Raw genomic sequence first — 26,835 nt, 5'->3', positions numbered from 1 at the left:
CCCCCCCACCCCACTTAACCGGGGGGGGGGGGGGACAAGGTTCTCGAGGCAAACATTTGCCACGGCCCCCCCTCCCCCGGCCAGGAAAGACAGAGGCAGGCCCCCTAAACCACGTCTCCTGGCCCAGAGCCTCCTTCCTCCTTGGGGCGTGCATGTGTCGGAGGCAGTAAAGACTGGCCCCAGCTGCAAAGTTCTGGGTCTCTGGACCCATCGAGGACCTGAGACAGCTGGGACCCCAGGCTTCTCCTTGGGCTTACCTTCTGTGAGGGTGAAATAGTGTAATGGGAGACAGAGACACAGAGAGACAGATTGAAAGAGACCGAGCGACATGGGGTGGACAGGGAGTCGCGGCAGACACCCCTGGAAGAGCTCTGTCAGGCGGGAGACAGAGGCGCCGGGGTCCCCAGCGCCTCTCAGCCTGCCCGCCCATCCCCCACGCCCACCCCTTCATGCTGGCCGTGACCCCGCTGGCAGGGGGTGGGGAGTGCAGTCTGGATCCCGAGCCCTGCCCCGCCCTCACCCGTCCGCACGAGGCTCGGCTGGATCCGTCGGGAGGGGTGGCCTCCCCCTTGCCCCCCCCCCCCCAATTCTGATGTAACATCCGAGACCGCATGCTTTTTTTTACTCTCAAATTCTCCGGATCCAGCCGCCGGAGGTTCTTGACCGCTTTACCCCGGAACGGGTGGAGGGCACAGGGTCCTCGTCCTCGGGGCGCCCCCCCCCCCCCCCCCCCCGCAAGCCCTGCACACGCAGTCCCTGAACCCGCCCGGAGGCCCGACGTCCGGCTGCCGCCGCTGGTCCCCGCCCCGGGGCCGCCATTGGCTGTTGCCATGGCACCAGTCCGTCTTCCCGCGCCGCAATTGGCCGCCGCGCCCGCATCCCGCATCCCGCATCCTCCCCCGCGCGCGGTGGTCTCGCCCAGCTCCGGGAGCGGCGGCGCCGCCTGGCCAGGCCGGGACCGGGCTTTGTCCGCCCCAGAGCCCTCTGCCTGCGCCGCCGAGACCCCGGAGCCCCCGCCCCGCGGCGCCCCCGCCAGCCCGGCCCAGCCCGACATAGAGTAAGCGCTTCCCCGGGGGGAGGGCAGGGGGCGCGTCCTCCGCCTCAGCCGGGGGGTGGGGGTGGGGGGGGTCGGGGGGGTCGCCATCCCCTTCTCTCTGCTTCACCTGTCAGCACAGGCTTCGTTTCTCCAGGGTGGAGCCAGAAAGGGAAACTGAGAACCAGGGAGGTTGGGCCCCTGCGTCGCTGCTGCCCGGCCCACGCACACACCCACCCACGGGGTTCCACACTCGGACCTCCCAGTCTGCAGGCAGGCCTGCTGTGTGCTTGGGGGGTAGTGCTCCTCCTCCTTGGACGTCAGGCTCCTTCTCTGTAACGTGGGGTTTGAAGGAAGGGCCCCTTTGGGCCACATCTGCCGTCCTCCCCTGAAATGTGGCCACTCACGGCTCAACCAGGGGAACTGCCAGCTATTGGTGCTTCCCTTCTGCAATGGAGATCTCTCGGGGAGGCTCCCAGGACCCCTGACGCAGCCTGGGGATGAAGTCCAGGCAGGAGGGCTTCCTGGAGGAAGCTGCACCTTGGAGGGTGGCAGGAGTCAGGAAAGGTGCTCCAGGCAGAAAACCGCACGTGCAGAGGCCTGGGGAAGGACACTGCAGCGTGGCTGCTGGGTGTCAGCGAGGCAGGGTGCATGTGGAGGAATTGGCTCTTGTCTTGAGGGCACTGGGGAGCCATGGGCGGTACTGGCGCGAGGGAGGGATGGAATCCAATCGTGACTTTCAAAGCTTCCTTTTGGCTTTCCGTGAGAGTGGACTGTGGGAGGCCAGCGAGGCTGCCCTGATGGAAAGGGTGTGGGGGCCTGGGGGAGAGGGGGCCTGGCTGGGCAAAGCTTGAGGGGCCGGTGGGAGTGTGGAGTTGGGGAGGCCAGGCTGGAATGCGGGGAGTCTGGTGGGTGGCCCTACCGCCAAGCTCAGCGCGATGAGGATACAGCAGTGACCACCAGGCGTCGGGGGAGTGAAGGTGTCCCAGGCTTAGCCTGGAACATCCAAGACGAGGGAAACCTGATGTGGGGGGGGGGGGGGGGGATGGGCAGCCCTGGGTGGGGCTCCAGGAGCCGGCCTGGGTTTAGGGAGTGGGAGGGACACTCAACAGGGTCCTACACCACCTAGAGCTTCCCTGAGGCTGTGCTGGGCGTGGCGGCCGGACCCCAGCAGTCTTGCCACAGCCCCCGGCCTGAGTCCCAGCTGGGAGCTCCCCGCCTCCCCCCAGCCTCGGGCAGGGTCGATATTGGGGTGGGAGGCAAAGGCCCTCGGCCTTCCCTACCTGACACATTTGCTCCCACTTGACTGTCCTGTCTGCCCTCCCACCGACCCGCAGGGCCGAGTTCTTCTCAACCCTCAGATGGGCAACGCGAGGCCCGCAGAGGCCAGAAAGCACTGCCTGGACTTCTGAGTCCTCCCAGTGTCGGGTCCCGGTCGTGCCTTGCCGGTCACCCGGGCCTGTTTCTTCCTCTGAGCACAGCCCAGTGGCGGTCCCTGAGGCTCGGGACTGTGGCCAGCGAGCCAGATGACGGGTCAGGCGTACAGCAGGTCCTCCCAAAGGGTCAGGATGGCCCAAGCCCATCACCCCACCCTTATTCCAGGCCCAGCGAGCCCTTGGTGGTCCCAGGGTGGGTGGGGTGGGGAGGGTTCTGGGGGCAGGAGCAGAGGGCGGACAGTGAGTGACGGGGCACGTGAATGAGTGTATGTGGCCAGGCTGGGGGGCGGAGAGCAAGTGCCTCCCTGTGGGCTGGGGAGGGCGGGCTGATCTGGGGAGGGGCTCCGGGGAGGAGGTGGAGGAGACCACGGCCTGCCACTGGTGCGCCTCAGACAAAGGCGGAGGGAGGGGGCGCGAGCCGATGGGAAGGGAACAAAGAGGGAAGGGGGGCTGGGGAGGAGGTGGGACAGCTCCGGGGAGGGCCAAGCCCAGAGAGGAGGAGCTGCCAGCCAGCTGGACCGAGGAGGCTGGGCCAGAGTGAGGACAGCCACACACACAAAGAAGCGGGTGGCAGTGGGAGAGCCCGGGGGGCTGGCGCAGGGCTGCCGGGAGGGGAGCCGGGCCAGGCAGGTGGCTGCTGGGCTCCAGCTGTTGGTGGAGGGGGTGTGGGGTGGCGGGGGGGGGGGGGGGGGGCCGTGGTGGGCTTGGGTCTGCCGGCCCGGCTGCCCAGCTCCGGGCGCCCCACCATCACCTGGCCCTGGCTCTCTGAGCCGTGTTCTTGGCCTCCACAGCAGTTCTAGCGTCCTGGGCTGGGCCCGCTGGCGGTCTGCCCACCACACCTCGGGGCAGCTGCGTTGCTGTGGGAGAGGGCCTCGGATGTCCGTGTGTCTGTCTAGCTGCCCGCCTGTGTGTCTGGGAGCCCGGCAGTGAGGGTGGACATGTACTCGTGTCTGCTGGCCACCTGGGCGTTGGGGCTGCGTGTCTCCACGTCCACCCCGGGGCCCTGCCCCTCTGCCTCCCATTGGCCCTGCCCGTGCCTGTCCTCCGGGACGCCAGAGTTCTGCCTGCAGCGGTCCACACCTGGCGCTCCCGCTGGGATTCATCCCCAAGATCAGATGGGAGAGCTGGGGCTTAGATCAGGGCACTCTGCCTAGACCCCTGGGTGAACCCGCTGACCCTTGGCCCCAGGCGCTGCAGGAGCTGAAGATGACGAGCTCCGTGGCGCCCTACGAGCAGCTGGTGCGGCAGGTGGAGGCCTTGAAGGCCGAGAACAGTCACCTGAGGCAGGAGCTGCGAGACAACTCGAGCCACCTGTCCAAGCTAGAGACGGAGACGTCCGGCATGAAGGTGAGGGAGGGGCTGGGCAGAGGCCTCGGGCTGCCCTTACAGGGACAGACGCCGCCGGGGTGCTGGACCCAGAGACCCACAGGCCAGCCCAGGGCAGCAGGCTCACGCTGCCGGACACCCTCTCCCGCCCCCGCCTTAGGAGGTCCTGAAGCACTTACAAGGCAAGCTGGAGCAGGAGGCCGGAGTGCTGGTGTCCTTGGGGCAGACGGAGGTGCTGGAACAGCTGAAAGGTGAGGGGCCCACGAGGGGGGGGGGGGGGGGGGCAATCCCCAGCTTGCCCCCAGAGGTTGCTGGGAGGAGGGGCGGGAAGGGGCACTGACCTTGCCTTCTCCCTCCGCGCCCATGCAGCCCTGCAGATGGACATCACCAGCCTGTACAACCTCAAGTTCCAGCCCCCAGCCCTAGGTCCTGAGCCCACTGGCCGGACCCCCGAAGGAAGTCCAGTACACGGCTCCGGGCCTTCTAAGGACAGCTTTGGGGAGCTGAGCCGGGCGACCATCCGGCTGCTGGAGGAACTGGACCGGGAGAGGTGAGATGGCAGGTGGCGGGACCTGGCCGCTGGAAGCTGTCACGTAGCTCCGCCCCAGCACCTCTGCCCGCTGATTGGCCCACCGGCACGTGTTCCACCCACCTCCTGAGCCGGCCTTGCCCACGCCCACTCCACGTGGCTCCAGTGGACCTCAGCTGGAGGACGAAGAGGAAGGGGGAGTCCCTGGCACAGGGCAAGGCTCCTGGGAGATGTCCCCACGGGTCCCCAGCATGCAGGCTTCGCGAGGCACAGGGCCGTGTCCATTGCCAGGGTCAGGACTGGAGCCAGAAGGGCTCAAGGCAGCCTTTGTGCAGAGAGGGCTGTGGCCCAAGAAACCTGGGCCGGGGGCCAGCAGAGGAAAGCAGGGTCTGGGCGCCCAGCTCGGCGCGGCCGGGTTGTGTGGGGTCGGATGCGGCAGTGCAAGAGCGGCTTGGAGTTGAGGCCATGCTGTGCTGTGGGACCTCAGGCCAGTCTCCCCACCCCTCCCAGCCCCAGGCTTCCGCTCTGTAGTCCTATGTAACAAAATTATTTAAAGTCAATGAATTTTTATTTGAAGAAAAAAAAAAAAAGAGAGAAAGAAAAAGACCCTGAGCCTGACCGTGGAGCTCTGTAAAACGAGAATGGCAGCATCGCCCCCCACAGGGTTAACAGGGAGCCTGTTGCGCCCGGAGCAATCTGAGCCTGACTTGGTCTTTGTAGGCCAGAGGGAGATGAGCAAGCGTGGGAGAGGTGTTAGCACAGCCCCCTCGGGGTCTTTCTCTGGGGACCACAACTTATAAAGTTGAATTGATTTTCTGCACCGCACCCCAGTCCCGGGAGCGCCAAGGGCGAGACTTTGCCACGCCGTTCAACTTGGCACACAGCGCCCGACAAGTGATCACACAAATCAAAATAAACAACGCATGCAGGACGGCTCCCGCCCTGCGAGCCTGCGCCCACCGACTGCCCGCCCCCTCCCCAGGTGCTTCCTGTTGAACGAGATCGAGAAGGAGGAGAAGGAGAAGCTCTGGTATTACTCACAGCTGCAGGGCCTGTCCAAGCGCCTGGACGAGCTCCCGCACGTGGAGACGGTGAGCGCGCGGGGGACGGCGCGGGGGGAAGGGGCTCGGGCCCGGGCGCCCCCTCACCCGGCCCGCCCGCCCCTCCCAGCAGTTCTCGATGCAGATGGACCTGATCCGGCAGCAGCTGGAGTTCGAGGCCCAGCACATCCGCTCGCTGATGGAAGAACGCTTCGGCACCTCGGACGAGATGGTGCAGCGCGCGCAGGTGAGGCGGCGGGCGGGGCGGGGCGCTGGAGGCTCTTCCGGGGAAGAGCGCGTCACTGGGCGGAGCGCAGGGACTGCTGTGGGAGGGGTCTGGATCGGGAGGCGGAGCCAGGGGGGGTAGAGCCCTTTGTGGGTGGGGCCAGAGGGGGCGAAGGGCGGAGCCGGGCTCCGAGGGCAGGGTCCGAGAACGGTGGGGGTTAGGGGACGGTCAGTGGGCGGAACCGAGTAGGAGCCAGCCCTGGGCCGCGGTCCGTGGGCCGGAGGAGATCAGGGAGTGGGCGGGTCCGGAAGGGTGGGGCGGGGTCAAGCAAGAGAGTGGGTGGAGCCAGCGCTTGGGTGGGCCCGGGTTGTGGGCGGAGTCAGATACTGCAGCGAGGGTGTTTAGGGTGGGCGGGACCATATAGAGGAATGGGGGTGGGGCCAGGGTGGGGCAGAAGCCGAATGCCGATGGAGAAGTGGGTGGGGTCATACAGGAGTGGGCGGAGTCAGCCCCAGCGCGCCTCTTTCTCTTGGCTCAGATCCGCGCTTCTCGCTTGGAGCAGATCGATCAGGAGCTGCTGTCCGCACAGGACCGGGTGCAACAGACAGAGCCCCAGGTACTGGGAGGGGTGGCGCCAGGGTCCTGGGGTGGTGACGGGTCTAGGCAGTGAAGAGACCGCTAGGGCTCTGCCCGGTCCAGGAATGGGCCTGCAGCCCCCACCCACAGCGTCACAGGGGTGTGGCCGGCATTGGCAGCCTGGGCGCTTTGTGGGGTGCTCCCCAAGAGAGCCCCCAGGTCTGGCGTTCTCCGCACAGGCCCTGCTGGCGGTGAAGTCGGTGCCGGTGGACGAGGATCCAGAGACTGAAGTCCCCACACACCCGGAGGATGGTGTCCCTCAGCCCGGCAACAGCAAGGTGAGGGGGCGTCCAGGTTTGTGGGGGAGGAGGCCGGTGGGTTGAGGCAAGGGGTGCAGATGGCCAGCTGGGTGGAGGTGCATGGTGACCTGGGTCCTGCCTCTCTGTCCGATGTGGGGGGCCTTCCCTCCGCCGTCTCCATAAAGCGGCCCCAGGTGTGGAAGGGCCACCCTGGGGTGGGGTGTGTGCTGAGGCTGGCAGGGCCAGAACGTGGGTGGGGACAGCTGTCCTGTGTGTTGGGACGGCACCCTAGACTTAGAAGTAGGAGGTCACCCACGGGAGTACCCCGTGAGGACGACAGTCAACTTGGCCCTCCTCAACCGGGGGCGCCCCAGTGCCCTCCCCAGGTGTGTGCCACTGCCCACAGGAAGATGCAGGGTGAGGGTGTCGGGGGTGAGCAAGTGACGGTCCTGGGCTGGGGTCACAAGACGCTCACTGTGTCTGGGCGGCCCACCGGGGGTTCAGGGACTGGCTGGGGCCAGGTGAGCCGGGCGTGGTTCACCGCCCCCCTTGACCCCCGTCCGCTGCCCCTCGTAGGTGGAGGTGGTCTTCTGGCTGCTGTCCATGCTGGCAACGCGTGACCAGGAGGACACGGCGCGCACCCTGCTGGCCATGTCCAGCTCGCCGGAGAGCTGCGTGGCCATGCGCCGCTCGGGGTGCCTGCCGCTGCTGCTGCAGATCCTGCACGGCACCGAGGCCGGCGCTGGGGGTCGCGACGGAAGCCCCGGGGCGACGGGCGCCAAGGACGCACGCATGCGCGCCAACGCGGCGCTGCACAACATCGTCTTCTCGCAACCTGACCAGGGCCTGGCGCGCAAGGAGATGCGCGTCCTGCACGTGCTGGAGCAGATCCGGGCCTATTGTGAGACCTGCTGGGACTGGCTGCAGGCCAGGGACGGCGCCGAGGGAGGCGGCGCCAGCGGCGGTGAGCCAGCGACGGGGGCGCCGCCGGGCCCCTTCTCGGTGGCCTGCGCGGGCGAGGCTTGTGGGAACGTTGTCTTGGCGGATGGGCACAGGGGTGGCCCCCGACACCTGATGACACGGGGTGGGTGCTCAGGAAACCGCCGCCGAATGCAGGGATAGGTCGTGGGTCCCCAGAGTGTGAGGTTCCCGGTGTTTGCAGCTGATTGCAGTTACCTTATGACAGAAGCCGCAGGCGTCACCCCCCCCTCCCTTGGCCGTCCTGGGTGAGGCGGCACCCCCTGCGTGGGTTGGCGGGAGGCGTGGGAAGGAGCCCCACCGCTCTGCGAGCCCGGCGTGCAGCCCTTTGAAAAGGCCTGGGGTCTCCGCAGGGATGCAGAAGGCAGGGCGGGGCGGGCACCCACCGGCAGTGGGAGGGCGCTGACCTGGTCCCCTGGCCCACAGCTCCCGTCCCCATCGAGCCCCAGATCTGCCAGGCCACCTGTGCCGTGATGAAGCTGTCTTTTGACGAGGAATACCGCCGAGCCATGAACGAGCTGGGTGAGTGCCCCCTCGCCTCCCGCAGGAGGGCCCGATGCCTCGGTGTTTTGTGGAGGGGCTGGGCGCGGGGGTGGGGGGGGGTGGGGGGGGTGGGGGGGCTCCACCTTGTGAAGTTTCAGGTTGGGGGGCGTTACGAGTATCCTCTTTTTCCATAGAAAAGTCATCAAAACACGGAAAAAAGAAATAGCAAAGGCCAAACATCGCATCCATATGCTGAGTTTGGCTGTAAGAGTTACAAAACACACAGCTTCTCACCCAGCCGGTGGTCAGAGCGCCCCAAGGTTGGGTCGGGTCCCGTGTGGTTTGGCTGCGTGGAGGGGGGTGGCACGTGGTGAGGGGCTTTGGCACCAGCGGGTTCTTCAGGAGTGTGCACACCTTGGGGGCACCCCTGCGCCCCGTGGCCGGATTGACAAAGTAAGACACACAGAAATAGGAAGGCAGGCGGGCAGCAAGCAACCCGTGGGACACCCCCCCCACCCCCCCGATCCGGAAACGGCCTGTGTCCAACAGTAAGTCCTGTTGTCGTGTAAGTCCTCGTGTCGTCCGGGGAAAGTGGAGCAGGTGGTAAGGTCTCTTCTCTACACAATGCACGTGCACACACGTGCCCAGAATGCAGTGTAGACAGGAGAATGGAGTGGCCCTGGGCTCCACTTCCCCCAGCCGATGCCAGGCAGGAAAAGGAGGATTTCAGTTTTCATTGTCTCCTTCTGACCGTGAACGTTTGTACTATGAACAGCTGGGATTTCATACAAAACTGGTTCTCAGAGTGTGGCCCACAGGGACCCCTGGGGGTTCCCGAGATCCTTCTCGGAGGTCCACAAGGTCGCAATTGTTTTTGCCTTTGCCACCCCCGTTTTTTCTCGTGCGTGCGTGTGTTCAGTGGGGTTTCCAGATGCTCCTACTCTGAGGACCACTGGGCTGTACCTTCTGGGGTTTAAAAGGCTTCTTCTTTTTATTTTTTAATAAAAAAAAGTTTTAAAGTGTTTATTTTTGAGAGAGACAGAGACAGAGCGAGACAGAGACAGAGCGTGAGCAGGGGAGGGGCAGAGAGAGAGAGACACGGAATCCGAAGCAGGCCCCAGGCTCCGAGCCATCAGCACAGAACCCGACACAGGGCTCGAACCCACAAACTGGGAGATCACGACCTGAGCCAAAATCGGACCCTTAACCGACTGAGCTCCCCAGGCTCCCCAAACGCTTCATTTTAATTTCTAGCATGGAACAGCTTCCACCCACAAGAACAGAATCTCTCTGGGGGTCCTCAGAAAAGTTCAGAGGATGCAGGGGTCCGAGGCCAAAACACTTGCATGCCGCTGTTGTCCGCCGAGGCCCCCTAGCAGGGGGGTCCCCCACTCCCAGCACAAGCACCCCACCCACGGCCGAGTTCGCAGTCCTTTCTCCCTCCTCCTGTTTGCTTCTGTCCTGCGGGTTTCCAGCAGCAGAGAATTCCACGGTACGGAGCATTGAAGGCCTGAGAAGTGTCCCCTGTAATAACTTACAATTACGCATCACAAATTTTTTAGGGGCGTCAGGCCAGCTCCATTGGAAAGGCGCGTGACTCTTCATCTCAGGGTTGTGAGTTCGAGCCCCACATCGGGTGTGGAGCCTACTTAAGAAAGTTAAATTGTGGTAACATACACACAGCCTAAAATTCACCATCGTAACCATCTCTAAGCGCACAGCTCGGCGGCGTCAGGCACTCACGCTGTCCTGCACCCGCCCCCGCCACCCGTCTCCAGAACTTTCCATCTCCCCGGACCGAGACTCTGTCCCATGAAACACTGAGCCCCCACCCCTGGCTCCCACCGTCTACTCTCTCTGTCTCTGTGGACGGGACTCCTCTGGGGACCCCCTGTGCGTGGGGTCACGGGACGTGTCCTCCTGTGTCTGCCTTCTGTCACACAAGTAAACTCGGGCAGAATGTCTCCAAGGTGTGCCCACAAGGTGTGGCGACAGGTGGCAGGGCTCCCGGTCACAGTTGAGCACCGCTGCCCCAGTGGCGGGACACACTGTGGTCTCGGGTTGGTCCCCTGGAGGACACCCGGGTTGTTGTGACCGTGGCGCCGGAGCACGTGGCCTGTTGACGTCGGGGTGTTCAGGTGCACGCGAGCCGCTGACGTCCCCAGAGGGTGCCCGGCCGGCCTGCCCCGGGCCCGGGGATGAGCGCGTTGCCTCCGGCACGTTTGCTGCGCGAAGAGGGAGAAGCTTCTTGAGTCTGTGCTGCGCCTGCCCCTTCTCTGCCTGCCGCCGTCTCTCCCGGGCCGGTCTTCCCAGGGCCGTCCCCCCGTCCCTACGCTGGGCACGCGGGCCCCCCGCCGGTGGCTCCTGGGCTCGAGCCGTGCAGACCCTGCCCTCAGTGGCTCCTGCTCTAATGGTCCTGAGGGAATTCTCACGTGGGGTGCTGGAGGGCGTCCTTGAGAAAGCGGCGCCGTGACTCCGGCGCTGGGAGTACAGGCAGGAGTCTGGGCAAATAGGGAAGAGCGTTCGGGCCGAGGGAACAGCTGTGCGAAGGCCCGGTACTGGGGCAGAACCCTCGGAGCCGGCTGCACAGGTAGACCTGCCGAGGGCGGGGGTGGGGCGGGAAGGGGCCGGGGGCGTCGGGGCAGGGGGCGCTCACAGGCCAGGCCAAGGCCAGGCAGGGCAGAAGGCAGGCGGGCTGTGGGGGCGGGGGGCGGGGCTCACCACCTGTCCGGGCGCACGGTGCCCCTTCCGCACCCCTGCAGGTGGGCTGCAGGCCGTGGCAGAGTTACTGCAAGTTGACTACGAGATGCACAGAATGACCCGGGACCCGCTGAACCTCGCCCTCCGTCGATACGCCGGCATGACCCTCACCAACCTCACCTTTGGAGACGTGGCCAACAAGGTGTCTGGGGCCGGCCAGAGGGCGGGCAGGGTCAGCGCGCTCCAGCCCCGGGCCTGCCTCGACCTCGTGCCAGCCTTGAAACGGTCCTGAGGGGGGAGACAGTTGTCCCCGACTTCCAGGCGGAGGCCCAGAAGGCTGGTGTCCGAACGTGGCCAGCGGGGCCGCCACGCTCGGGGCTGGGGGAGGCTGGGTGGCGTCGGCGCCGCCCTGAGCCTCTTTCCTCCTTGGAGCCGCTGGGTGAGGAGGGGCGGGGCTCGGGCCCTTGCACACAGTAGGTCTACCTCTCGCCCCCCCCTCCCCCGCCCGCTGTGGCCGCGACTTTCCTCCGTCACGTCAACAGGCCGCACTGTGTGCCCGCCGGGGCTGCATGGAGGCCATCGTGGCCCAGCTGGCTTCTGAGAGCGAGGAGCTGCACCAGGTGCGGGGGCGGGGGGCGGCGTGCGGGGGGGGGGGGGGGGGGCGGGGCGGGGGGAGGGGGGGGAGGCCCACAGGGCGGCTCACCGCCCGAGGCCTTTCTGCCGGCCAAGTCCCCTCTCCTCTGGGTGTGACGGGGCTCCCGTGGTGGGCGCCCCCGCCTGGCGCAGGGGTGAGGACGCGACTGCGGCCGCCCGGGGAGCCGGGGCCCCAGGTCCACCGCGCCCGCTCCGCCCAGGTTGTGTCCAGCATCCTGCGCAACCTGTCCTGGCGGGCCGACATCCACAGCAAGAAGGTGCTGCGGGAGGTGGGCAGCATGACCGCCCTGATGCGGTGCGTCCTTCGAGCCTCCAAGGTGGGCACGGGGGCGGGGCGGGGACGCGTGCGGGGGGGGGGGGGGGGCGGGGGGCGGGGACGCGCACGGGCGTGGGGTGGGCCCGGCCGGACCGAGCGCTGCCGAGCGGGTGGCCCAGCCGTGGGGCCGCCGGCCCCGCGTCTCAGAACCCCGTGACGGTCAACGTGATTGCTTCTCGCTCGCACTCGAAGGCGTGTCTGGGTGCCAGCGTTGGGTCCGCAGCTCGATGGGGTGGGGGAGAGGCGGGTGCGCCGGGCTCGCTGGGCCCCCGCCGCTCACCCCCCACCCCCGCCCCGCTCGGCGCCCAGGAGTCCACCCTGAAGAGTGTGCTCAGCGCCCTGTGGAACCTGTCGGCGCACAGCACGGAGAACAAGGCGGCCATCTGCCAGGTGGACGGCGCCCTGGGCTTCCTGGTGAGGACACTGACCTACAAGTGCCAGAGCAACTCGCTGGCCGTCATCGAGAGTGGCGGCGGCATCCTGCGCAACGTGTCCAGCCTCATCGCCACGCGGGAGGACTACAGGTCGCCCCCCTCCCCCCGCCGCGGCTCGGGGACGGGTGTGGGGGGGCACTGGGGGAAGCTGGGCCCCAGCTGGGCCCCAGGCGCAGACCGGGGTGGGGCTGGCAGATCCCACTCTGCTGGGAACGAGGACAAGCCCTGATTGTGCGGTGAATGAACGGTCCCGATTGGTCCCTGGAGACTAAGTTTTTTTTTTTAACATAAGTATACCCCAAATTTTGTGTGGGGTGTACTCGTATAATCAACGTTTAGTTAACTTATTAAAATGAAAACATGGGGGCGCCTGGGTGGCTCAGTCATTTAAGCGTCTGACTCTTAATCTGGGCTCAGCTCGTGATCTCACAGTTCGGGAAATCGAGCCCCACATCGGGCTCTGTGCTGAGCACGGCGCCTGCTTGGGACTCCCCGTCTCTCTCTGCCCCTTCCCTGTGCACACGCATACAGGTGCTCTCTCAAAATAAACATTTCAAAGTAAAATAAAAATAAAACGTATTATTTTTCAGATAATGTTAATAAATACTTGTTCTCTATTACAATCTTTACTAAGTAATATTAAAACCTGTTTTTATTTTTATTTTTTTTTTTTCAATGTTTATTTATTTTTGGGACAGAGAGAGACAGAGCATGAACGGGGGAGGGGCAGAGAGAGAGGGAGACACAGAATCGGAAACAGGCTCCAGGCTCTGAGCCATCAGCCCAGAGCCCGACGCGGGGCTCGAACTCACGGACCGCGAGATCGTGACCTGGCTGAAGTCGGACGCTCAACCGACTGCGCCACCCAGGCGCCCCTTAAAACCTGTTTTTAAAATACTTATTAATTTTGCAAGAGAGAGAAAGTGCAAGCAGGGGAGAGGCAGAGAGGGAGAGAGACAGCATTCCAAGCAAGCTCCGCACCGACAGGGCACAGCCCAACGTGGGACTCAAACCCACGAATATGAGACCATGACCCAAGCTGAGAGCAAGGCTCGGATGCTTAACCGACTGAGCCACACAGGCGCCCCGATGCTTATTCTTTATAAAAATAAAGTATTGTTTATTGGATGGTAATCAGTAACGTTTTTAATGTAAGAAAACACAAAACATTTGTTTTCAATATAAGTATATCCCAAATATTGCATGGGCTCTACTTGTGCTAAAGATTTTATTTATTAAATCAATAAAACACTTATTTACTAGGTAATACTAATCATTAACAATGCTTAGGGGGTTTTATCTTAAAAGATTTTATTTTTAAGTAGTCTCTACACCCGGTATGAGGCTCAAACTCACCACGCTGAGCCAGCCAGGCACTCTGATACTTTTAAAAACAGATAAAACTTATTTTCAGCATAAGTATATCCCAAATATCATGAGATGTAGTTGTGCTGAAATGAGGTGAAGTCAAACTGAAGTTCACTTTAGAAAAAGTATTTTTTTAAATGTCTACTTATTTATTTTTTAAATGTTTATTCATTTTTGAAGGAGAGAGAGCACAGGCAGGGGCGGGGCAGAGAGAGAGGGGGGACACAGAATCCGAAGCAGGCCCCAGGCTCTGAGCTGTCAGCACAGAGCCCGATGTGGGGCTCGAACCCACGAACTGTGAGACCATGACCCAGGCTGAAGTCGGATGCTTAACCGACTGGGCCACCCGGGTGCCCCTCTATGTATTTATTTTGAGGGAGTGCATGTGAGCGGGGAGGGGCAGAGAGAGAGGGAGAGAGAATCCCAAGAAGGCTCCGTGCTACCAGCGCAGAGCCCGACCCTGGGTTCGAACCCATGAAACGTGAGATCGTGACCCGAGCCAAAATCAACAGTCGGACACCTAACTGACCGAGCCCCCCCGCGCCCCTAGAAGAAAGTATTATCATTTCACTATGTGATGTCGCACCACGTATTTATTCGGTGTTCTGAAACGCAAAGTCGCCTGGGGAGCCCCAGACTCGTATTTGCGGGGGCGGGGGTGGGGGGCGGGCGCTGGGCACAGGCCTGACGCCCCCTCGTGCCGCAGGCAGGTGCTGCGGGACCACAACTGTCTGCAGACGCTGCTGCAGCACCTGACGTCCCACAGCCTGACCATCGTGAGCAACGCGTGCGGCACGCTCTGGAACCTGTCGGCCCGCAGCCCGCGCGACCAGGAGCTGCTGTGGGACCTGGGGGCCGTGGGCATGCTGCGGAACCTGGTGCACTCCAAGCACAAGATGATCGCCATGGGCAGCGCCGCGGCCCTGCGCAACCTGCTGGCCCACCGGCCCGCCAAGTACCAGGCGACGGCCACCGCCGTGTCCCCCGGCGCGTGCGCACCCAGTCTGTACGTGAGGAAGCAGCGGGCGCTGGAGGCCGAGCTGGACACGCGACATCTGGCCCAGGCGCTCGACCACCTGGAGAAGCAGGGCCTGCCCGAGGCCGAGGCCGAGGCCGCCTCCAAGAAGCCGCTGCCGCCCCTGCGGCACCTGGACGGGCTGGCCCGGGACTACGCCTCCGACTCCGGCTGCTTCGACGACGACGAGGCACCCTCCCTGGCCGCCGCCGCCTCGACCGCCGAGCCCGCCAGCCCCGCCGTGCTGTCCCTCTTCCTGGGCAGCCCCTTCCTGCAGGGACAGGCTCTGGCCCGCGCCCCGCCCGCCCGCCGCAGCGGCCCGGAGGCGGAGAAGGAGGCCGGCGGCGAGGCGGCCGTGGCGGCCAGGGCCAAGGCCAAGCTGGCGCTGGCGGTGGCGCGGATCGACCGGCTGGTGGAGGACATCTCAGCCCTGCACACCTCGTCCGACGACAGCTTCAGCCTCAGCTCCGGGGACCCCGGGCAGGAGGCCCCGCGGGAGGGCCGCGCCCAGTCCTGCTCCCCTTGCCGGCGGCCGGAGGGCAGGCGGCGGGAGGCCGGCGGCCGGGCCCACCCGCTGCTGCGGCTCCAGGCCGCCCACGCCAGCCTGTCCAACGACAGCCTCAACAGCGGCAGCAGCGCCGGTGACGGGCGCTGCCCCCGCGAGCACACGAGGCCCTGCCCGCTGGCCGTGCTGGCCGAGCACCACGAGGGGGCCCCGTGCAGCCAGGCGCGGCCCAGCCGGCTGGACCTCAGCCTGCCGGGCGGCCGGGAGCCGGCCGGGAGGGACGGCCCCGCGGCCGACGCCTGCGTGCGCACCATCAAGCTCTCGCCCACCTACCAGCACGTGCCGCTCTTCGAGGGCCACCCCAGGGCGGGGGCGGGCGCGGGGCCCCCGGCCACCGGGGCCCGGAAGCAGGCCTGGCTGCCCACGGAGGGCCTGAGCCAGCTGCCCGAGAAGCCGGCGGCAGAGCCGGCGCCCCTCCGCCTGTCCCGCTGCAGCTCTCTGTCCTCGCTGTCCTCGGCCGGCCGCCCCGGCCCCAGTGAGGCCGGGGACCTGGACAGCGACTCGTCCCTGGAGGCACTGGAGGAGGCGGGGCCCGGCAAGGCGGACCTGGACGGAGCCTGGCTCGGGCCCGGGGCCGCCTCCCTGCCCGTGGCCATCCCGGCGCCGCACCGGGGCCGCGGCCTGGGGGCGGAGGACACCACGCCGTCCAGCTCCTCCGAGAACTGCGTGCAGGAGACGCCGCTGGTGCTGAGCCGCTGCAGCTCCGTGAGCTCCCTGAGCAGTTTCGAGAGCCCGTCCATCGCCAGCTCCGTCCCCAGCGACCCGTGCAGCGGGCTGGGCAGCGGCACGGTCAGCCCCAGCGAGCTGCCCGACAGCCCCGGGCAGACCATGCCGCCCAGCCGCAGCAAGACGCCCCCGCTGGCCCCTGCGCCCCCCGGCGAGCGCGAGAGCACCCAGTTCAGCTTGCAGTGGGAGAGCTACGTGAAGCGATTCCTGGACATCGCCGACCGCCGGGAGCGCTGCCGGCTGCCGTCGGAGCTCGACGCCGGCAGCGTCCGCTTCACGGTGGAGAAGCCGGACGAGAACTTCTCGTGCGCCTCGAGCCTCAGCGCGCTGGCCCTGCACGAGCACTATGTGCAGAAGGATGTGGAGCTGCGGCTGCTGCCCCCCGCCTGCCCGGATCGCGGCGGCGGCCCCGGCCCCGGCCCCGGCCCGCACCTCGCGGGGCACCGCCGGCGGGACGAGGCCGCTGGGTGCCTGGAGGGGCCGGCAGCCGCCGACCAGGAGCTGCAGCTGCTGCGCGAGTGCCTGGGGGCAGCCGTGCCCGCCCGGCTCCGCAAGGTGGCCTCGGCCCTGGTGCCCGGCCGCCGCGCGCTGCCCGTGCCCGTGTACATGCTGGTGCCCGCCCCCGCGCGGGGGGACGACTCATGCACCGACTCAGCCGAGGGCACGCCGGTCACCTTCTCCAGTGCCACCTCGCTCAGCGACGAGACGCTGCAGGGACCTCCCAGGGACCCACCCGCCGGGCAGGCAGCCGGCCGGAAGTCCGCGGGTCGGGAGGCCGCCGCCAGGCAGGCCACCGGGCACCGCCACGGGGCGTGGGGCGGGGGCCGGAGCGCAGAGCAGGCCCGGGGGGCGGGCACGAGCCGGGTGGGGCTGGAGCTGCCCCTCCGCCAGCCCTCGAGCGCCTGCACGGACAGGGACGGGCCCCGCCCGGGCCAGGCACGTGGGGACGGGGCACCGCAGTCACTGTGCCTCACGACGCCCACCGAGGAGGCCGTGTACTGCTTCTACGACAACGACTCCGATGACGAGCCGTCCAAGGCGGTGGCGCCCCCGCGGCGGGCGTCCGCCATCCCCCGTGCCGTGAAGAGAGAGCACCCGGCCGGCAGGAAGGACGCACAGGCCACACCCAAGGCCGCGGCCAAGGCCCTGCCCGCTGCCCGCGCCCAGCCCAGCCTCATCGCCGACGAGACCCCGCCATGCTATTCCCTGAGCTCCTCCGCCAGCTCCCTCAGCGAGCCTGAGCCCCCTGAGCAGCCGGCCGGCCGGCCCCGCGCTCCCGAGCCGGCCGTCGCCAAAGTCGTGGGCCCGGGGGGCGGGTGCAGCGGCGCCCCCAGCCCGCGGGCGGGGACGGGGCCGGGGCCGCTCCGGCGCTGTGTCGGGTCAGCCGTGCCCGGGCGCCGGCTCCAGGCGTCAGGCCCGCGGCGCCGCAAGCCCCAGGCTGCCCGGCCAGACAAGCGGCCAGCGGAGCGGCCCCAGGAGCGCGGTGACGAGGCGGCGGGCTCAGACCAGGCCTCCGACCTGGACAGCGTCGAGTGGCGCGCCATCCAAGAGGGCGCCAACTCCATCGTCACGTGGCTGCACCAGGCGGCGGCCGCGGCCACCCACGAGGCCTCATCTGGCTCTGACTCCATCCTGTCGGAATCCGGGCTGTCGGGCTCCACCCTGCAGCCGCCGGTGCACAGGAAGGGACAGCGGCTGCAGGCGGGCGGTGCCGCGAGGCCGAGGCCGGAGAAGCGGGACTCAACCCTGGCCCAGCACGGCCCCAGTGGCCCCGAGAAGCTGCGTGGTGCTCAGAAGACGGCGTGCAGGGTGCCGGCCGTGCTCCGGGGACGGACCGTGATCTATGTGCCCAGCCCGGCCCCCCGGGCACAGCCCAGAGGCAACCCCGGCACCCGTGTGGCACCGAGGAAGGTGGGAGCCCCTGCGCAGCCCGCAGCCCCGGCCAAAGCCCCCAGCCCCGGGCAGCAGCAGCAGCAGCAACAGCAGCAGCAGCAGCAGCGGTCTCGAAGCCTACACCGGCCGGGCAAGATCTCCGAGCTGGCGGCACTGAGCCCCCCCCAGCGGAGCGCCACGCCGCCCGCCCGCCTGGCGAAGGCCCCCTCGTCCGGCTCCTCCCCGGCCTCCCCGGCCTCCCAGCCCCCGCCCAGGAGGCCGCCCTCGGGCCCCCAGGCTGCGGGGCCCCTACCTGGTCCCGGGGCGTCTCTGGCGCCCCAGACGCCCGCGCGGGCCCTACTGTCCAAGCAGCACAAGACGCAGAAGTCACCCGTGCGGATCCCCTTCATGCAGAGGCCCGCCAGGCGGGGGCCGCCAGCCCTGGCCCGGGCAGCCCCGGAGCCGGGCCCCAGGGGCCGGGCAGGAGCCGAGGGAAGCCCGGGCGCCCGAGGGGGCCGCCTGGGCCTGGTGCGCGTGGCCTCCGCCCGCTCCAGTGGCAGCGAGTCCTCCGACCGCTCGGGTTTCCGGCGGCAGCTGACCTTCGTCAAGGAGTCCGCGGGCCTGCCGCGCCGCCGCCGCTCAGAGGTGGCTGCGCCCGAGGCCGCGCCCTCCGCCTCCCAGGGCGGCTCCCCCCGGCGCGGTCGGCCCGCCCTGCCCGCGGTCTTCCTGTGCTCCTCGCGCTGCGACGAGCTGCGGGCGGCCCCCCGACGGCCCCTTGCAGCCAGGCCCAGCCCCGGCGAGCGGCCGGCGCGGCGCCCCAGCTCCGAAAGCCCGTCCCGCCTGCCCGTCCGCACGCCGGTCGCCCGGCCCGAGGCCGTCAAGCGCTACGCCTCCCTGCCGCACATCAGCGCGCTGCCGGGGCCCGCGGCCGACGCCGCCCGCCGCAGCAGCGACGGGGAGGCCCGGCCGCTCCCGAGGGTGGCGGCCCCGGGCACCACGTGGCGTCGCATCCGGGACGAGGACGTTCCGCACATCCTTCGGAGCACGCTGCCCGCCACCGCCCTGCCCCTGGTGGCCGCCTCCCCCGAGGAGGGCCCCGGCGGGCCCCCGCAGCGCAAGACCAGCGACGCCGTGGTCCAGACCGAGGACTTCGTTGCTGCCAAGACCAACTCCAGCACGTCTCCGAGCCTGGAGAGCAGGGGGCCCCCCCAGGCCCTGGGCGGCGGCCCCACATCCTTCCCTGGCAGCGATGTGGATGGGCCCTGCCCCCCCAAGGCGCCCACCTCTGCCCCCTTCGTCCATGAGGGCCTGGGGGTGGCCGTGGGAGGCTTTCCCACCAGCCGGCACGGCTCCCCCAGCCGCGCGGCCCGCGTGCCTCCCTTCAACTATGTGCCCAGCCCCATGGTGGCAGCCGCCGCCGACTTGGCCGCAGAGAAAGCCCCCACCGCTGCCCCCGACAGCCTTCTGGAATAGTGGCCGGGGCCGGCCTTCTGGAACATCCTCTCCCGGTCGAGGGCTGGCCTGGCTGCCCAGGGGGTGGTCCCACGGTCCATCTACCCTCCAGAGCCCCTGCCCTCGGAGCCCCCCTGCAGCCTGAATCGGCCTCACATCTCACGCACAGATGCTTGCTCCGCGCCGCGGGGGCTCTGGAAGGAGGTGGAGCCGAGGGCCGGAGCTGCGGTCCCAACCTGGCCCCCACGCAGAGACCACCCTCCCAGCTCGGGCTGCCCCGCGCAGTGTGCTCGTGGCCCCGAGCTTCAGCAAGAGCCTCCCGTTTCGGGAGGTGCAGGGAAGTGGCAACCCGCCCGGGGTGGGGGACGGAGCGGGGAGGGTGGCCCCCTCGCGCGGGCGCTCGCCCGCGCGCGCCGGGATGAAGCCTGTAACGTTGGAGGCCCCGTAATTGGTTAATGATGGCTCTGCCGGTTCGCCTGCCGCCTCAGCCCCAGCTGGGGACGCGGGGGCGGGCGCGGCTGAGCCCCAGACAGCGCCGTCTAGCGAGTCGGGAGCGCCCCACCGCCGGGCGGCCCGGAACTGCAGGGAGAGACTGGTGCCCGGACGATGGGGACGGTCAACGGTGTGGTCGGACAGCCCCGCCGGGGCGGGGGCGCGCGACCGCCACGGGCAGGAGGAAGCGTGTGGAGGGACGCCCCTGAAGGCCACCGCCGCCGCGCTTTTCTATTCCATTCTCCTTCGCCACGCACGAAGCGCTGGGCCCCACGGGCCTCGCGCCAGGGACGGCACAGCTGCGGGAGATGCGGCCCCGGCCCCGGGGCGGGGGGGGGGGAGGGGGACGGATGGCAGACGGCGAGCCCCGAGGCCTCACTTCTCCCCTCTCACGTGCAGCTTAGGGCCCCCGGGTGCGCGCGTGTTCAGCCTCAGCCCCGAGAACGCCTCCTTGCAGGGAGAGCCGGCGACCTCTTTCCTGCGGCGCGGGGGCCCCCGGGGAGAAGCTGATCCCGGCGAGCGGATCTGCTGAGACAGCCGCCCCGCCGGAGCGCCACCCCCGCCGGGGCAGATGCCGTCAGGGGAGACAGCGTGGCTGCCGCGAGTCCCTTCTCTGAAGAGCAGTGGAGAGCCCCCGCCCGCGGACACCGCTGACCCTCCCCGTCACCCAGAAGGGGTTCCGGTGGCCGCCACCCTCGGCTCGGGGAGCCCCTGGGAGCCATGCTGACCCCGATGCCACATGCACCCCGCTGCATCGCACCCCCAGATGCCCCATCCCGTGGGTCGGGAGCCGGGCCCAACCTGAGCGTCCGGCAGGCAGGGATGGCGTGTGAGCCCGCGTAAGGCCTCGGCCGCCCCTCGGGCCACACAGGCCTGTGTCAGAGACCCCCAGTCCCCGTCCCCGCGGTAGCCCGCGGGGCCCGGACTGGGGGTCGCCCGGCTCCTTTGTGGATTTGGGGACTGCCAAATACTGTCTGTGCTTCAGTCCCCGCGGGCCAGGCTTCCCCGAAGTGGCCTGGCAGGAGGGAAGAGGCGGCAGCAGGCCCGCCAGCGGCTCGTCCAGCCACAGGGCCCGGGGCTTCGAGCACCCACGCACTGTGAGACCCTGGGCACTGCTTTCGCCGCTCTGTGCCTCAGTCTCCCCACGTGGGCCGTGGGGAGAACTCCCAGAGCTACCTCTTGGGCGAGTGGAGAGACCACCAAGACCGGGGGAGAGACCTCGCTGCCGCCCCCTGCCTGCTTCTCCACGGGCGGGGCCGGAAGGCAGCCCCACGCGGGCCAGCACACAGGCGCTCCCTCCCCATCCGTGCCCGGCAGCCACTTTTGCCTTTTCCAACCCCCTGCACTGGGGGCACAGCCACACCTCATCATCCAGCCTGGGCGGGCCGCAGGGGCCCTGGCGGCACAGATTTCTGGAGGTGGCGGTTGGCGGTCACCGGACAATCAACCTGAGTCGGGGGCTGAAGACCTAAGGGGTCTCAGGACCCAAAGGACCGACCCAGCCACCCGCCAAGGGGACACGTCAAGGACCCATTCGCCTCTGGGGCACTCCTGGGGTGAGCCCGAGGGGGACGACTATCACCCCGGGCCTGTGACTTCGGGCCCAGGGCCGGCCGGACGCACCCACTGGTGCAGCATTACCTCACCCCTGCCGCCCCCGCCGGCCTCCTGGTTGGCAGCCACGGCACCCCACAGCCCGAGCGTGGTTGTCCCGGCTCATCCCTTCGTGTCTCCGTCCCGGGTCTCTGCAGCACCACAGGCCACGTGTAAATACAGCCCATCCACCCCCACTGACCACGCAGCCGGCGTCTGGCGGGAAGAAGCCACGGAACCAGGCGTCTAACATGCACCTTTAATAAACAGCTGTTGAATCGCGCTGATGCTTGTGGCTGCGTTTCCAAGTGGGCGAGGAAGGGGTTGGGGGCCAGGAGGGGACTCCGGGGCCTTCTGTCCTGCCCACCCCTTCTGGGGTCCGGGTGATGGCCCAGCCTGGCTTCTGCCGGGAGCAAGCAGATGCCCCTTTGGGCAGGTCCCTGGACGCAGAGCCTGAGTGTGGGCCCGGGGTCCCAGGTCGACAGCACCGGGAGGCCAGCGGGTGTGCCCCTGCCTGACCCCAGGGGACTCCGAGTGGACAGCACCCCGGAGTCGGGAAGCGCTGGAGACCAGGGCCGGCCAGGCAGGGAAAGCGGAAGAACTTCTCACCAAGGGCGTGCCGTGAGCAGCGGGGCGGGCGTGCGATGGTCAGGCGTCCCCAAGGCCCCCTTTCTGGGTCTTGGTTTTGGGGCCTCTCAGGGTTAAGCAGGCTCCCCTTCTTCAGGGAAAGAAAAACACCTCCGGGGATGCTCGGGGTCCCCCGTGTCAGGGTCCTGCTGTGGCACTTCGGACCTCCCACGGAGCCCCGGACAGGGGCAGCCACGAGCAGCCTGGCTTCTGGGACGCCTCTTGCAGCCAGCCACCTCTGCTCCAGGTTTCTGAAAGTTGCTCTTTTTGAGCGAAAAGCCCTTTTCAAGACCCGCTCCTGTTCCGTACACCTGCCCGTAGACGAAGCCTTCCAGGATGAAGGCAGCCAGCGAGGGCTCGGGTGGGAGACTGGCCAGCTCGTCCCCTCCCGGGAGCCCAGGCCAGGCACCCCCATGATGGGGTGGGTCCCAGGTGGGTCCCGCACCCCGACGGGTAACCCGCCCCACAGGAGCGCCCAGGCCTCGGATCAGGGTGCTCAGTAGGGGCACCACCAGAGGCCCCGTCTCCGGTCCGGGCCCTGCTGGGCAAGTGCTCCTCCAGCAGCCAGCCACTGTCAGGAGGGAACGGGGTGCTCTGCCGGAATCTTGGGCCCCCCCCCCTCCGCAGTACATGCAGAGATGGGCGGAGACAGAAAGCAGCCGGGGTTCCACGGGGTTCCATCTCCGTTGCAATGACGCGGAGAAGCAGGGTGGCGAGGGGCAAAGAGAGGTTGGACGGACCGGCCCTCGGGTGCCGGGGACCCCGCACGAAGCCCGGTCTGGGCTCCACGGCCGGGGCGAGCGGCACCCACACTGCCCCAGACCCGCCCCTCGAAAGGGGCCCGCGCCCGGCGAGGCAGCTGTGTCTGTCACCCCCCACGCAGGCTGTGGGCCCCGGGGTCTCCGGGCCCCGGGGCGAGCCCAGGCCACGCGACCCAGGGGCCCAGGTGTGAGGTGTGCCGGGTCAGGTGTCTTGGGGGGGACCAAAGGTGCCAGTGAGCCGCGGGGCGCCCTGCCGGGGTGCGCGCTAAGGCGAGCTGGCGGGCCAGTCAGCCCAAGGAGGTGGCCACGGCCCCTGGGGACGCGCCCTGCTTCAGCAGGCGGACTTCCTGCTCCAGCCCCTCGCCAGCCCGCCACAGGTCCTCACGCTTCTGCTTCAGCCCGTCGCCCGCCTGCTGCAGACGCTGATTCATGGCTACATAGGCGCGGCTCTGCTGGTAAAGCTGCTGCTGCTGGGCCTCCGCGTCCTCCGCCCTCCCGGAGAGGCCTGCGGAGTCTGGGGACAGCACACGGCACCCCGGTCAGGGAGCGACAGGGAGAGGATCCGGCTGGGGGCACGGATCACACAAGGGGCGGGACACCCCTGTCCGGGGATCGGCCTCCATGTCTGCCCGCAGAGGGCGGGGGCCCACAACGGAGCCACAGAGCAGGCTGGCTCCCGCCCCACTCTCATCCCGCAACCTTTTCCCTGTTCTCGAGACCTCGTGAGACCCAGCACCCGGGGTTGGGAGGAGGATTGGGACACGCATTTCCCAGCGGCCCCGCTTCCGAAAACAGCCCACGCCCGGCCGGCAGCAGAGACCCCACAGGGCTCAGGTCCCCTAGAGACAAGTCAGATGCTCCTGACGTGCCCGCAGGCGGTCTCGGACAGGAGCCCCGCCAGCAGGGGGAGCCCCTCTCCCTTCAGTGAGCCCGAACGCAGCCTGTGCCTCAGTCTCCCCACCGTCAGGATGCTGGGGGCCCTGGGCTCAAGCAGCCTTCCAAGAAGCAGCTGCAGGATGGGGATAAACACCAGTTGTGCCCCACCTGCCAGAACATTCTGGATGGTGGAAAGCCCTGCAGGTGAGCTGTCCAGTACAGAACCAGCCGCCAGCCAGGAGTGGTTCTCGAGCACTTGAAGCATGGCCACACGGAGCAAAGAACCCAATTTTTACTACTTCTTAATTTTTTTTTTTTAATTCCCAAAGCAGGGGCGGGTGGATGACTCTGTTGGTCAAGCGTCCAACTCTTGATTTCAGCTCAGGTCATGATCTCACAGTTCCAGAGTTCCAGCCCCGCGTCAGGCTCCGCGCTGAGCATGACACCTGCTTAACATTCTCTCTCTTCCTCCCTCCCTCTCTCAAAATAAGTGAATAAACTTAAAAAAAAAAAAATCCCAAAACGTTTCTCACCATCTATGGCTTCACAAGACTTAACGGTGAATTATCTTCCCACTAGACCAGCCCGAGGGCGGGCACTGGCCTCGACTTTGTTCACCTCCTGACCCAGTGCCCAGAGCAGCACCTGGCACCAGGCCGGTACCTTCTTCGGGAAGGTTGAACGAGCGAGTCAACGAACCTCATCAGGGCCACAGCTAAGCCCAGAGCGGGCTCTGTGCCAGTGCAACCACACGGCCACTGAAATCCCAACTTCAAGCCATTCCCCTCCTCACCGAGTATCCTCCCCCACCGCCACTGAAAAATCCGTTTGTTCCTGTTTTTAATTTTAGGATTTCACTTTTAAATAATCTCCACACCCGGCGTGGGGCAGGAACCCACAACCCCGAGATCCAGAGTCCGCGCGCTCCGCGGGCTGAGTCAAAAATCCATTTCTAGGGCGCCTGGGTGGCGCAGTCGGTTAAGCGTCCGACTTCAGCTCAGGTCACGATCTCGCGGTCCGTGAGTTCGAGCCCCGCGTCGGGCTCTGGGCTGATGGCTCAGAGCCTGGAGCCTGTTTCCGATTCTGTGTCTCCCTCTCTCTCTGCCCCTCCCCCGTTCATGCCCTGTCTCTCTCTGTCCCAAAAATAAATAAATGTTAAAAAAAAAAAATGCATTTCTAGCTCCCTGGCTTTTTACCAGAACAGGCGACAACCGGGATGTGGCGGCGGACCCGACTGCGGACCCCCGTTCCAGACGCCCCTCTGCAGCTGCGCCCCACTTTACAGACGTGCGGCGGAAGCTCAGAAAGGATAAGGACGGCGCTGAAATCGAAGCTCCTAACTCCTCGGCCGCACAGCGCTTCTCCCCGCCCCTTGTCGCTGGGGTCTCAGGGTCGACCTCCCCCCCCCCCCCCGGGCTCGTGCCCGGACTCCCCCCTACCTTCCAGGGCCAGGGCGGTGAAAACGGGGTCCTCGGAGGGCGCACCCCGCACGTCCTCCAGGATCTGCTCCACCGTGGGGGGCGCTGGGCGAGTGGGCAGTACCACCCGCTTCTTGGCCTTGGAACCCATCCCTGGAGGCGAGAGAAGAGGCAGTTGACGGGGGCGTCTCCCTCTCGGCGTTTCCCTGGGCCCTTCCTCCGTCCAGTGAACTCCTACACACCCATCGGAGCCCCGTGCCCGGGGAAGCCCACCCTGCCCCGCCCCGCTGCGCTCGCCTCGCCCCTGGCCCCCCCAACGACCGACAACTTGGGGCCAGGGGTTTCCGCATCCGACTCCATCCCCGCCTCAGTTTCCCCGTTAATGCCCCGAAAGCACTACCGCCTGACCCAGGCGCGCGCGCTGAGCCGCCGGCACCGCCGACAACCCACTTCCGCTTCCGGTCGCAGCCCGGTCCCGCCCAGCAGGCACGTGACGCGTACTTCGAGCCTCCTCCGGCACCTGCCCGCCGCCCGTCAGGAGGCCACACCCCCTCTTAAAGGCGCCGCGCCTCTAAAGGTCCTCAATGGTTTGACTGGACCTGGGAAGTACGTGACCTCAACCTCCCCGGCGCGCCAGGCCTGGAAGGGCATAGGGGTGGGCAGGGGGTCCTGTCCCGGCTCCCCTCGCTGCGTAACAAAGCACCCAAGTCCCGGTTTTCTGCCCAAAGTGGGCAGGGCGCCCAACCCACGTGGCTGTCGTGGGAACAAAGTTGACTGCCCTCTCGAGGGGGCTGGCCTGGCCGCGCCAATTCCCCGGGAGGTGGCCAGGCCAGAGACGCCGGACGGAGCTCAGCCTGCTAGATTCCATCACAGTTGCCCCTCTGGTCCCTAGCACCTCCCACCTCTGCCCTGCCTGGTTCCTCCCCTGACAGCTAGGGCGGGAAGACAGGCTCAGAGACCAGGGCTGGTTTTGTGCCTTTTAACAGCTTTACTGGATGTTATCTACACACTACACAGTCCACCTGTTTAAAGTGTGCAATTCAGTGGTTTTGAGAGAGATGTACAACCACCACCATAGTCCAATTCCAGAACATTCCATCACCCAAAAGACATCCCCATTAGTTAACACCTCCCCCCTCCCCCAGCCCCCACGAGCCTCCCCTTGTGTCCGTGGATGAGCCTGTTCTGGACGTTACACACACTCGGACTCACACCCCGTGTGGCCTCTCGTGTCTGGTTCCCACCCTCAGCGTCGTGCGTTCAGGGTCCTTCCGCGCGGGGCGGCGGGCGTGGGCGCCTCGCTCCTGTTGGCGGCCGTGGGACGTGCGCGTGCACGGCGGACACGTTTATCTGTGGACGTGCGCGTGCGTGGACACACCCGAGTGACGTGCGCGTGCGCGATGGGCACATTGACCGTCCGTCCCTTGATGGGCATCTGGGTTGTTTCCATCTTCGGTTGTCGTGATTCCTCCTGCTGAGAATATCCCTGTAACGGTTTTGTGCGGATATATGTTCTTGTCTCTCTTGGGGACATGCCTAGAAGCGGAACTGCTGGGTCATACGGTAACTCTGATGATGAATGGTTTACAGAACCGGTTTCCCGAAGTGTCTGCCCCCGGCGGGCACATTCTGGGTGCTTGCTGTGTGCCAGTGGGAAAACTACCTCTCTCGATCTTACGTTGGGTGAAGCAAGCGCTGGGCTTGGTGCTGTTGCACAGATGAGGCCACCAAAACTTCAAGAAGGCGGCCAAGCACCCCTGGACGCACGGCGCGGCCCTGGCAGGTGCTCAGATCCGCACACATGCTCACAGCAGCAGGATTCACAATTCACGGGATGCAGAAACAGCCCAACTGTGCATGGATGGATGAATGGATCAACACACAGCCCGCCCACTCGGCCGCGAGCAGGAGCGAGGACACCCGCCGTCTGCAGGGCTGAACACACCAAACTCAGGGAGGGAACCAGACACGAGAGGCCACGCAGGGTGTGAGTCCACGTGTGTGAAACGTCCAGAACGGGAAAATCCAGCTTGGGGGCCA

General features: G+C 66.9%; 2 protein-coding genes across 6 annotated transcripts; one reads left to right on the top strand and one right to left on the bottom strand.

The window, feature by feature from the left end:
* The first annotated feature begins 830 nt into the window (after positions 1-830).
* Positions 831-19,063, top strand: APC2 (APC regulator of WNT signaling pathway 2). The gene is made up of 16 exons (XM_047848248.1): positions 831-1,057; positions 3,261-3,351; positions 3,658-3,816; positions 3,956-4,046; positions 4,165-4,345; positions 5,307-5,415; positions 5,495-5,611; positions 6,129-6,206; positions 6,406-6,504; positions 7,042-7,429; positions 7,870-7,965; positions 10,689-10,828; positions 11,169-11,246; positions 11,481-11,597; positions 11,906-12,120; positions 14,105-19,063. The coding sequence occupies exons 1-16, from the start codon at positions 831-833 to the stop codon at positions 19,047-19,049; spliced, it is 7,131 nt and encodes a 2,376-aa protein (XP_047704204.1). The 3' UTR covers positions 19,050-19,063.
* A 1,410-nt stretch (positions 19,064-20,473) lies between these two features.
* Positions 20,474-26,734, bottom strand: CUNH19orf25 (chromosome unknown C19orf25 homolog). Of its 5 annotated transcripts, none has more exons than XM_047848298.1 (4): positions 25,957-26,734; positions 24,817-24,948; positions 21,371-23,015; positions 20,474-21,265 (listed from the first exon to the last, which is right to left on the bottom strand). In XM_047848298.1, the coding sequence occupies exons 2-3, from the start codon at positions 24,944-24,946 to the stop codon at positions 22,789-22,791; spliced, it is 357 nt and encodes a 118-aa protein (XP_047704254.1). In that variant the 5' UTR covers positions 24,947-24,948; positions 25,957-26,734; the 3' UTR covers positions 20,474-21,265; positions 21,371-22,788. The 5 variants fall into 5 exon arrangements, with proteins under 5 accessions (XP_047704254.1, XP_047704253.1, XP_047704252.1 ...); XM_047848297.1 differs by having other exon boundaries at positions 26,008-26,734; XM_047848296.1 differs by lacking the exon at positions 25,957-26,734 and adding an exon at positions 25,204-25,311.
* Positions 26,735-26,835: the final 101 nt, after the last annotated feature.

The sequence above is a fragment of the Prionailurus viverrinus genome, unplaced genomic scaffold (genome assembly GCF_022837055.1).
Source record: "Prionailurus viverrinus isolate Anna unplaced genomic scaffold, UM_Priviv_1.0 scaffold_60, whole genome shotgun sequence".
NCBI lineage: Eukaryota > Metazoa > Chordata > Mammalia > Carnivora > Felidae > Prionailurus > Prionailurus viverrinus.
Note: the sequence above shows the minus strand (reverse complement) of the source record. Positions and strands in the feature narration are given on the sequence as shown.

Bases quoted from the DNA above. Each gene is read 5' to 3' on its own strand.
- APC2 (XM_047848248.1), top strand. From the start codon at position 831: ATGGCACCAGTCCGTCTTCCCGCGCCGCAATTGGCCGCCGCGCCCGCA. The intron at 4,047-4,164 runs GTGAGGGGCCCA...GCGCCCATGCAG, and splicing joins GGTGCTGGAACAGCTGAAAG to CCCTGCAGATGGACATCACC. The intron at 6,505-7,041 runs GTGAGGGGGCGT...TGCCCCTCGTAG, and splicing joins CTCAGCCCGGCAACAGCAAG to GTGGAGGTGGTCTTCTGGCT.
- CUNH19orf25 (XM_047848298.1), bottom strand. From the start codon at position 24,946: ATGGGTTCCAAGGCCAAGAAGCGGGTGGTACTGCCCACTCGCCCAGCG. The intron at 23,016-24,816 runs GTAGGGGGGAGT...TGCTGTCCCCAG, and splicing joins CACCGCCCTGGCCCTGGAAG to ACTCCGCAGGCCTCTCCGGG.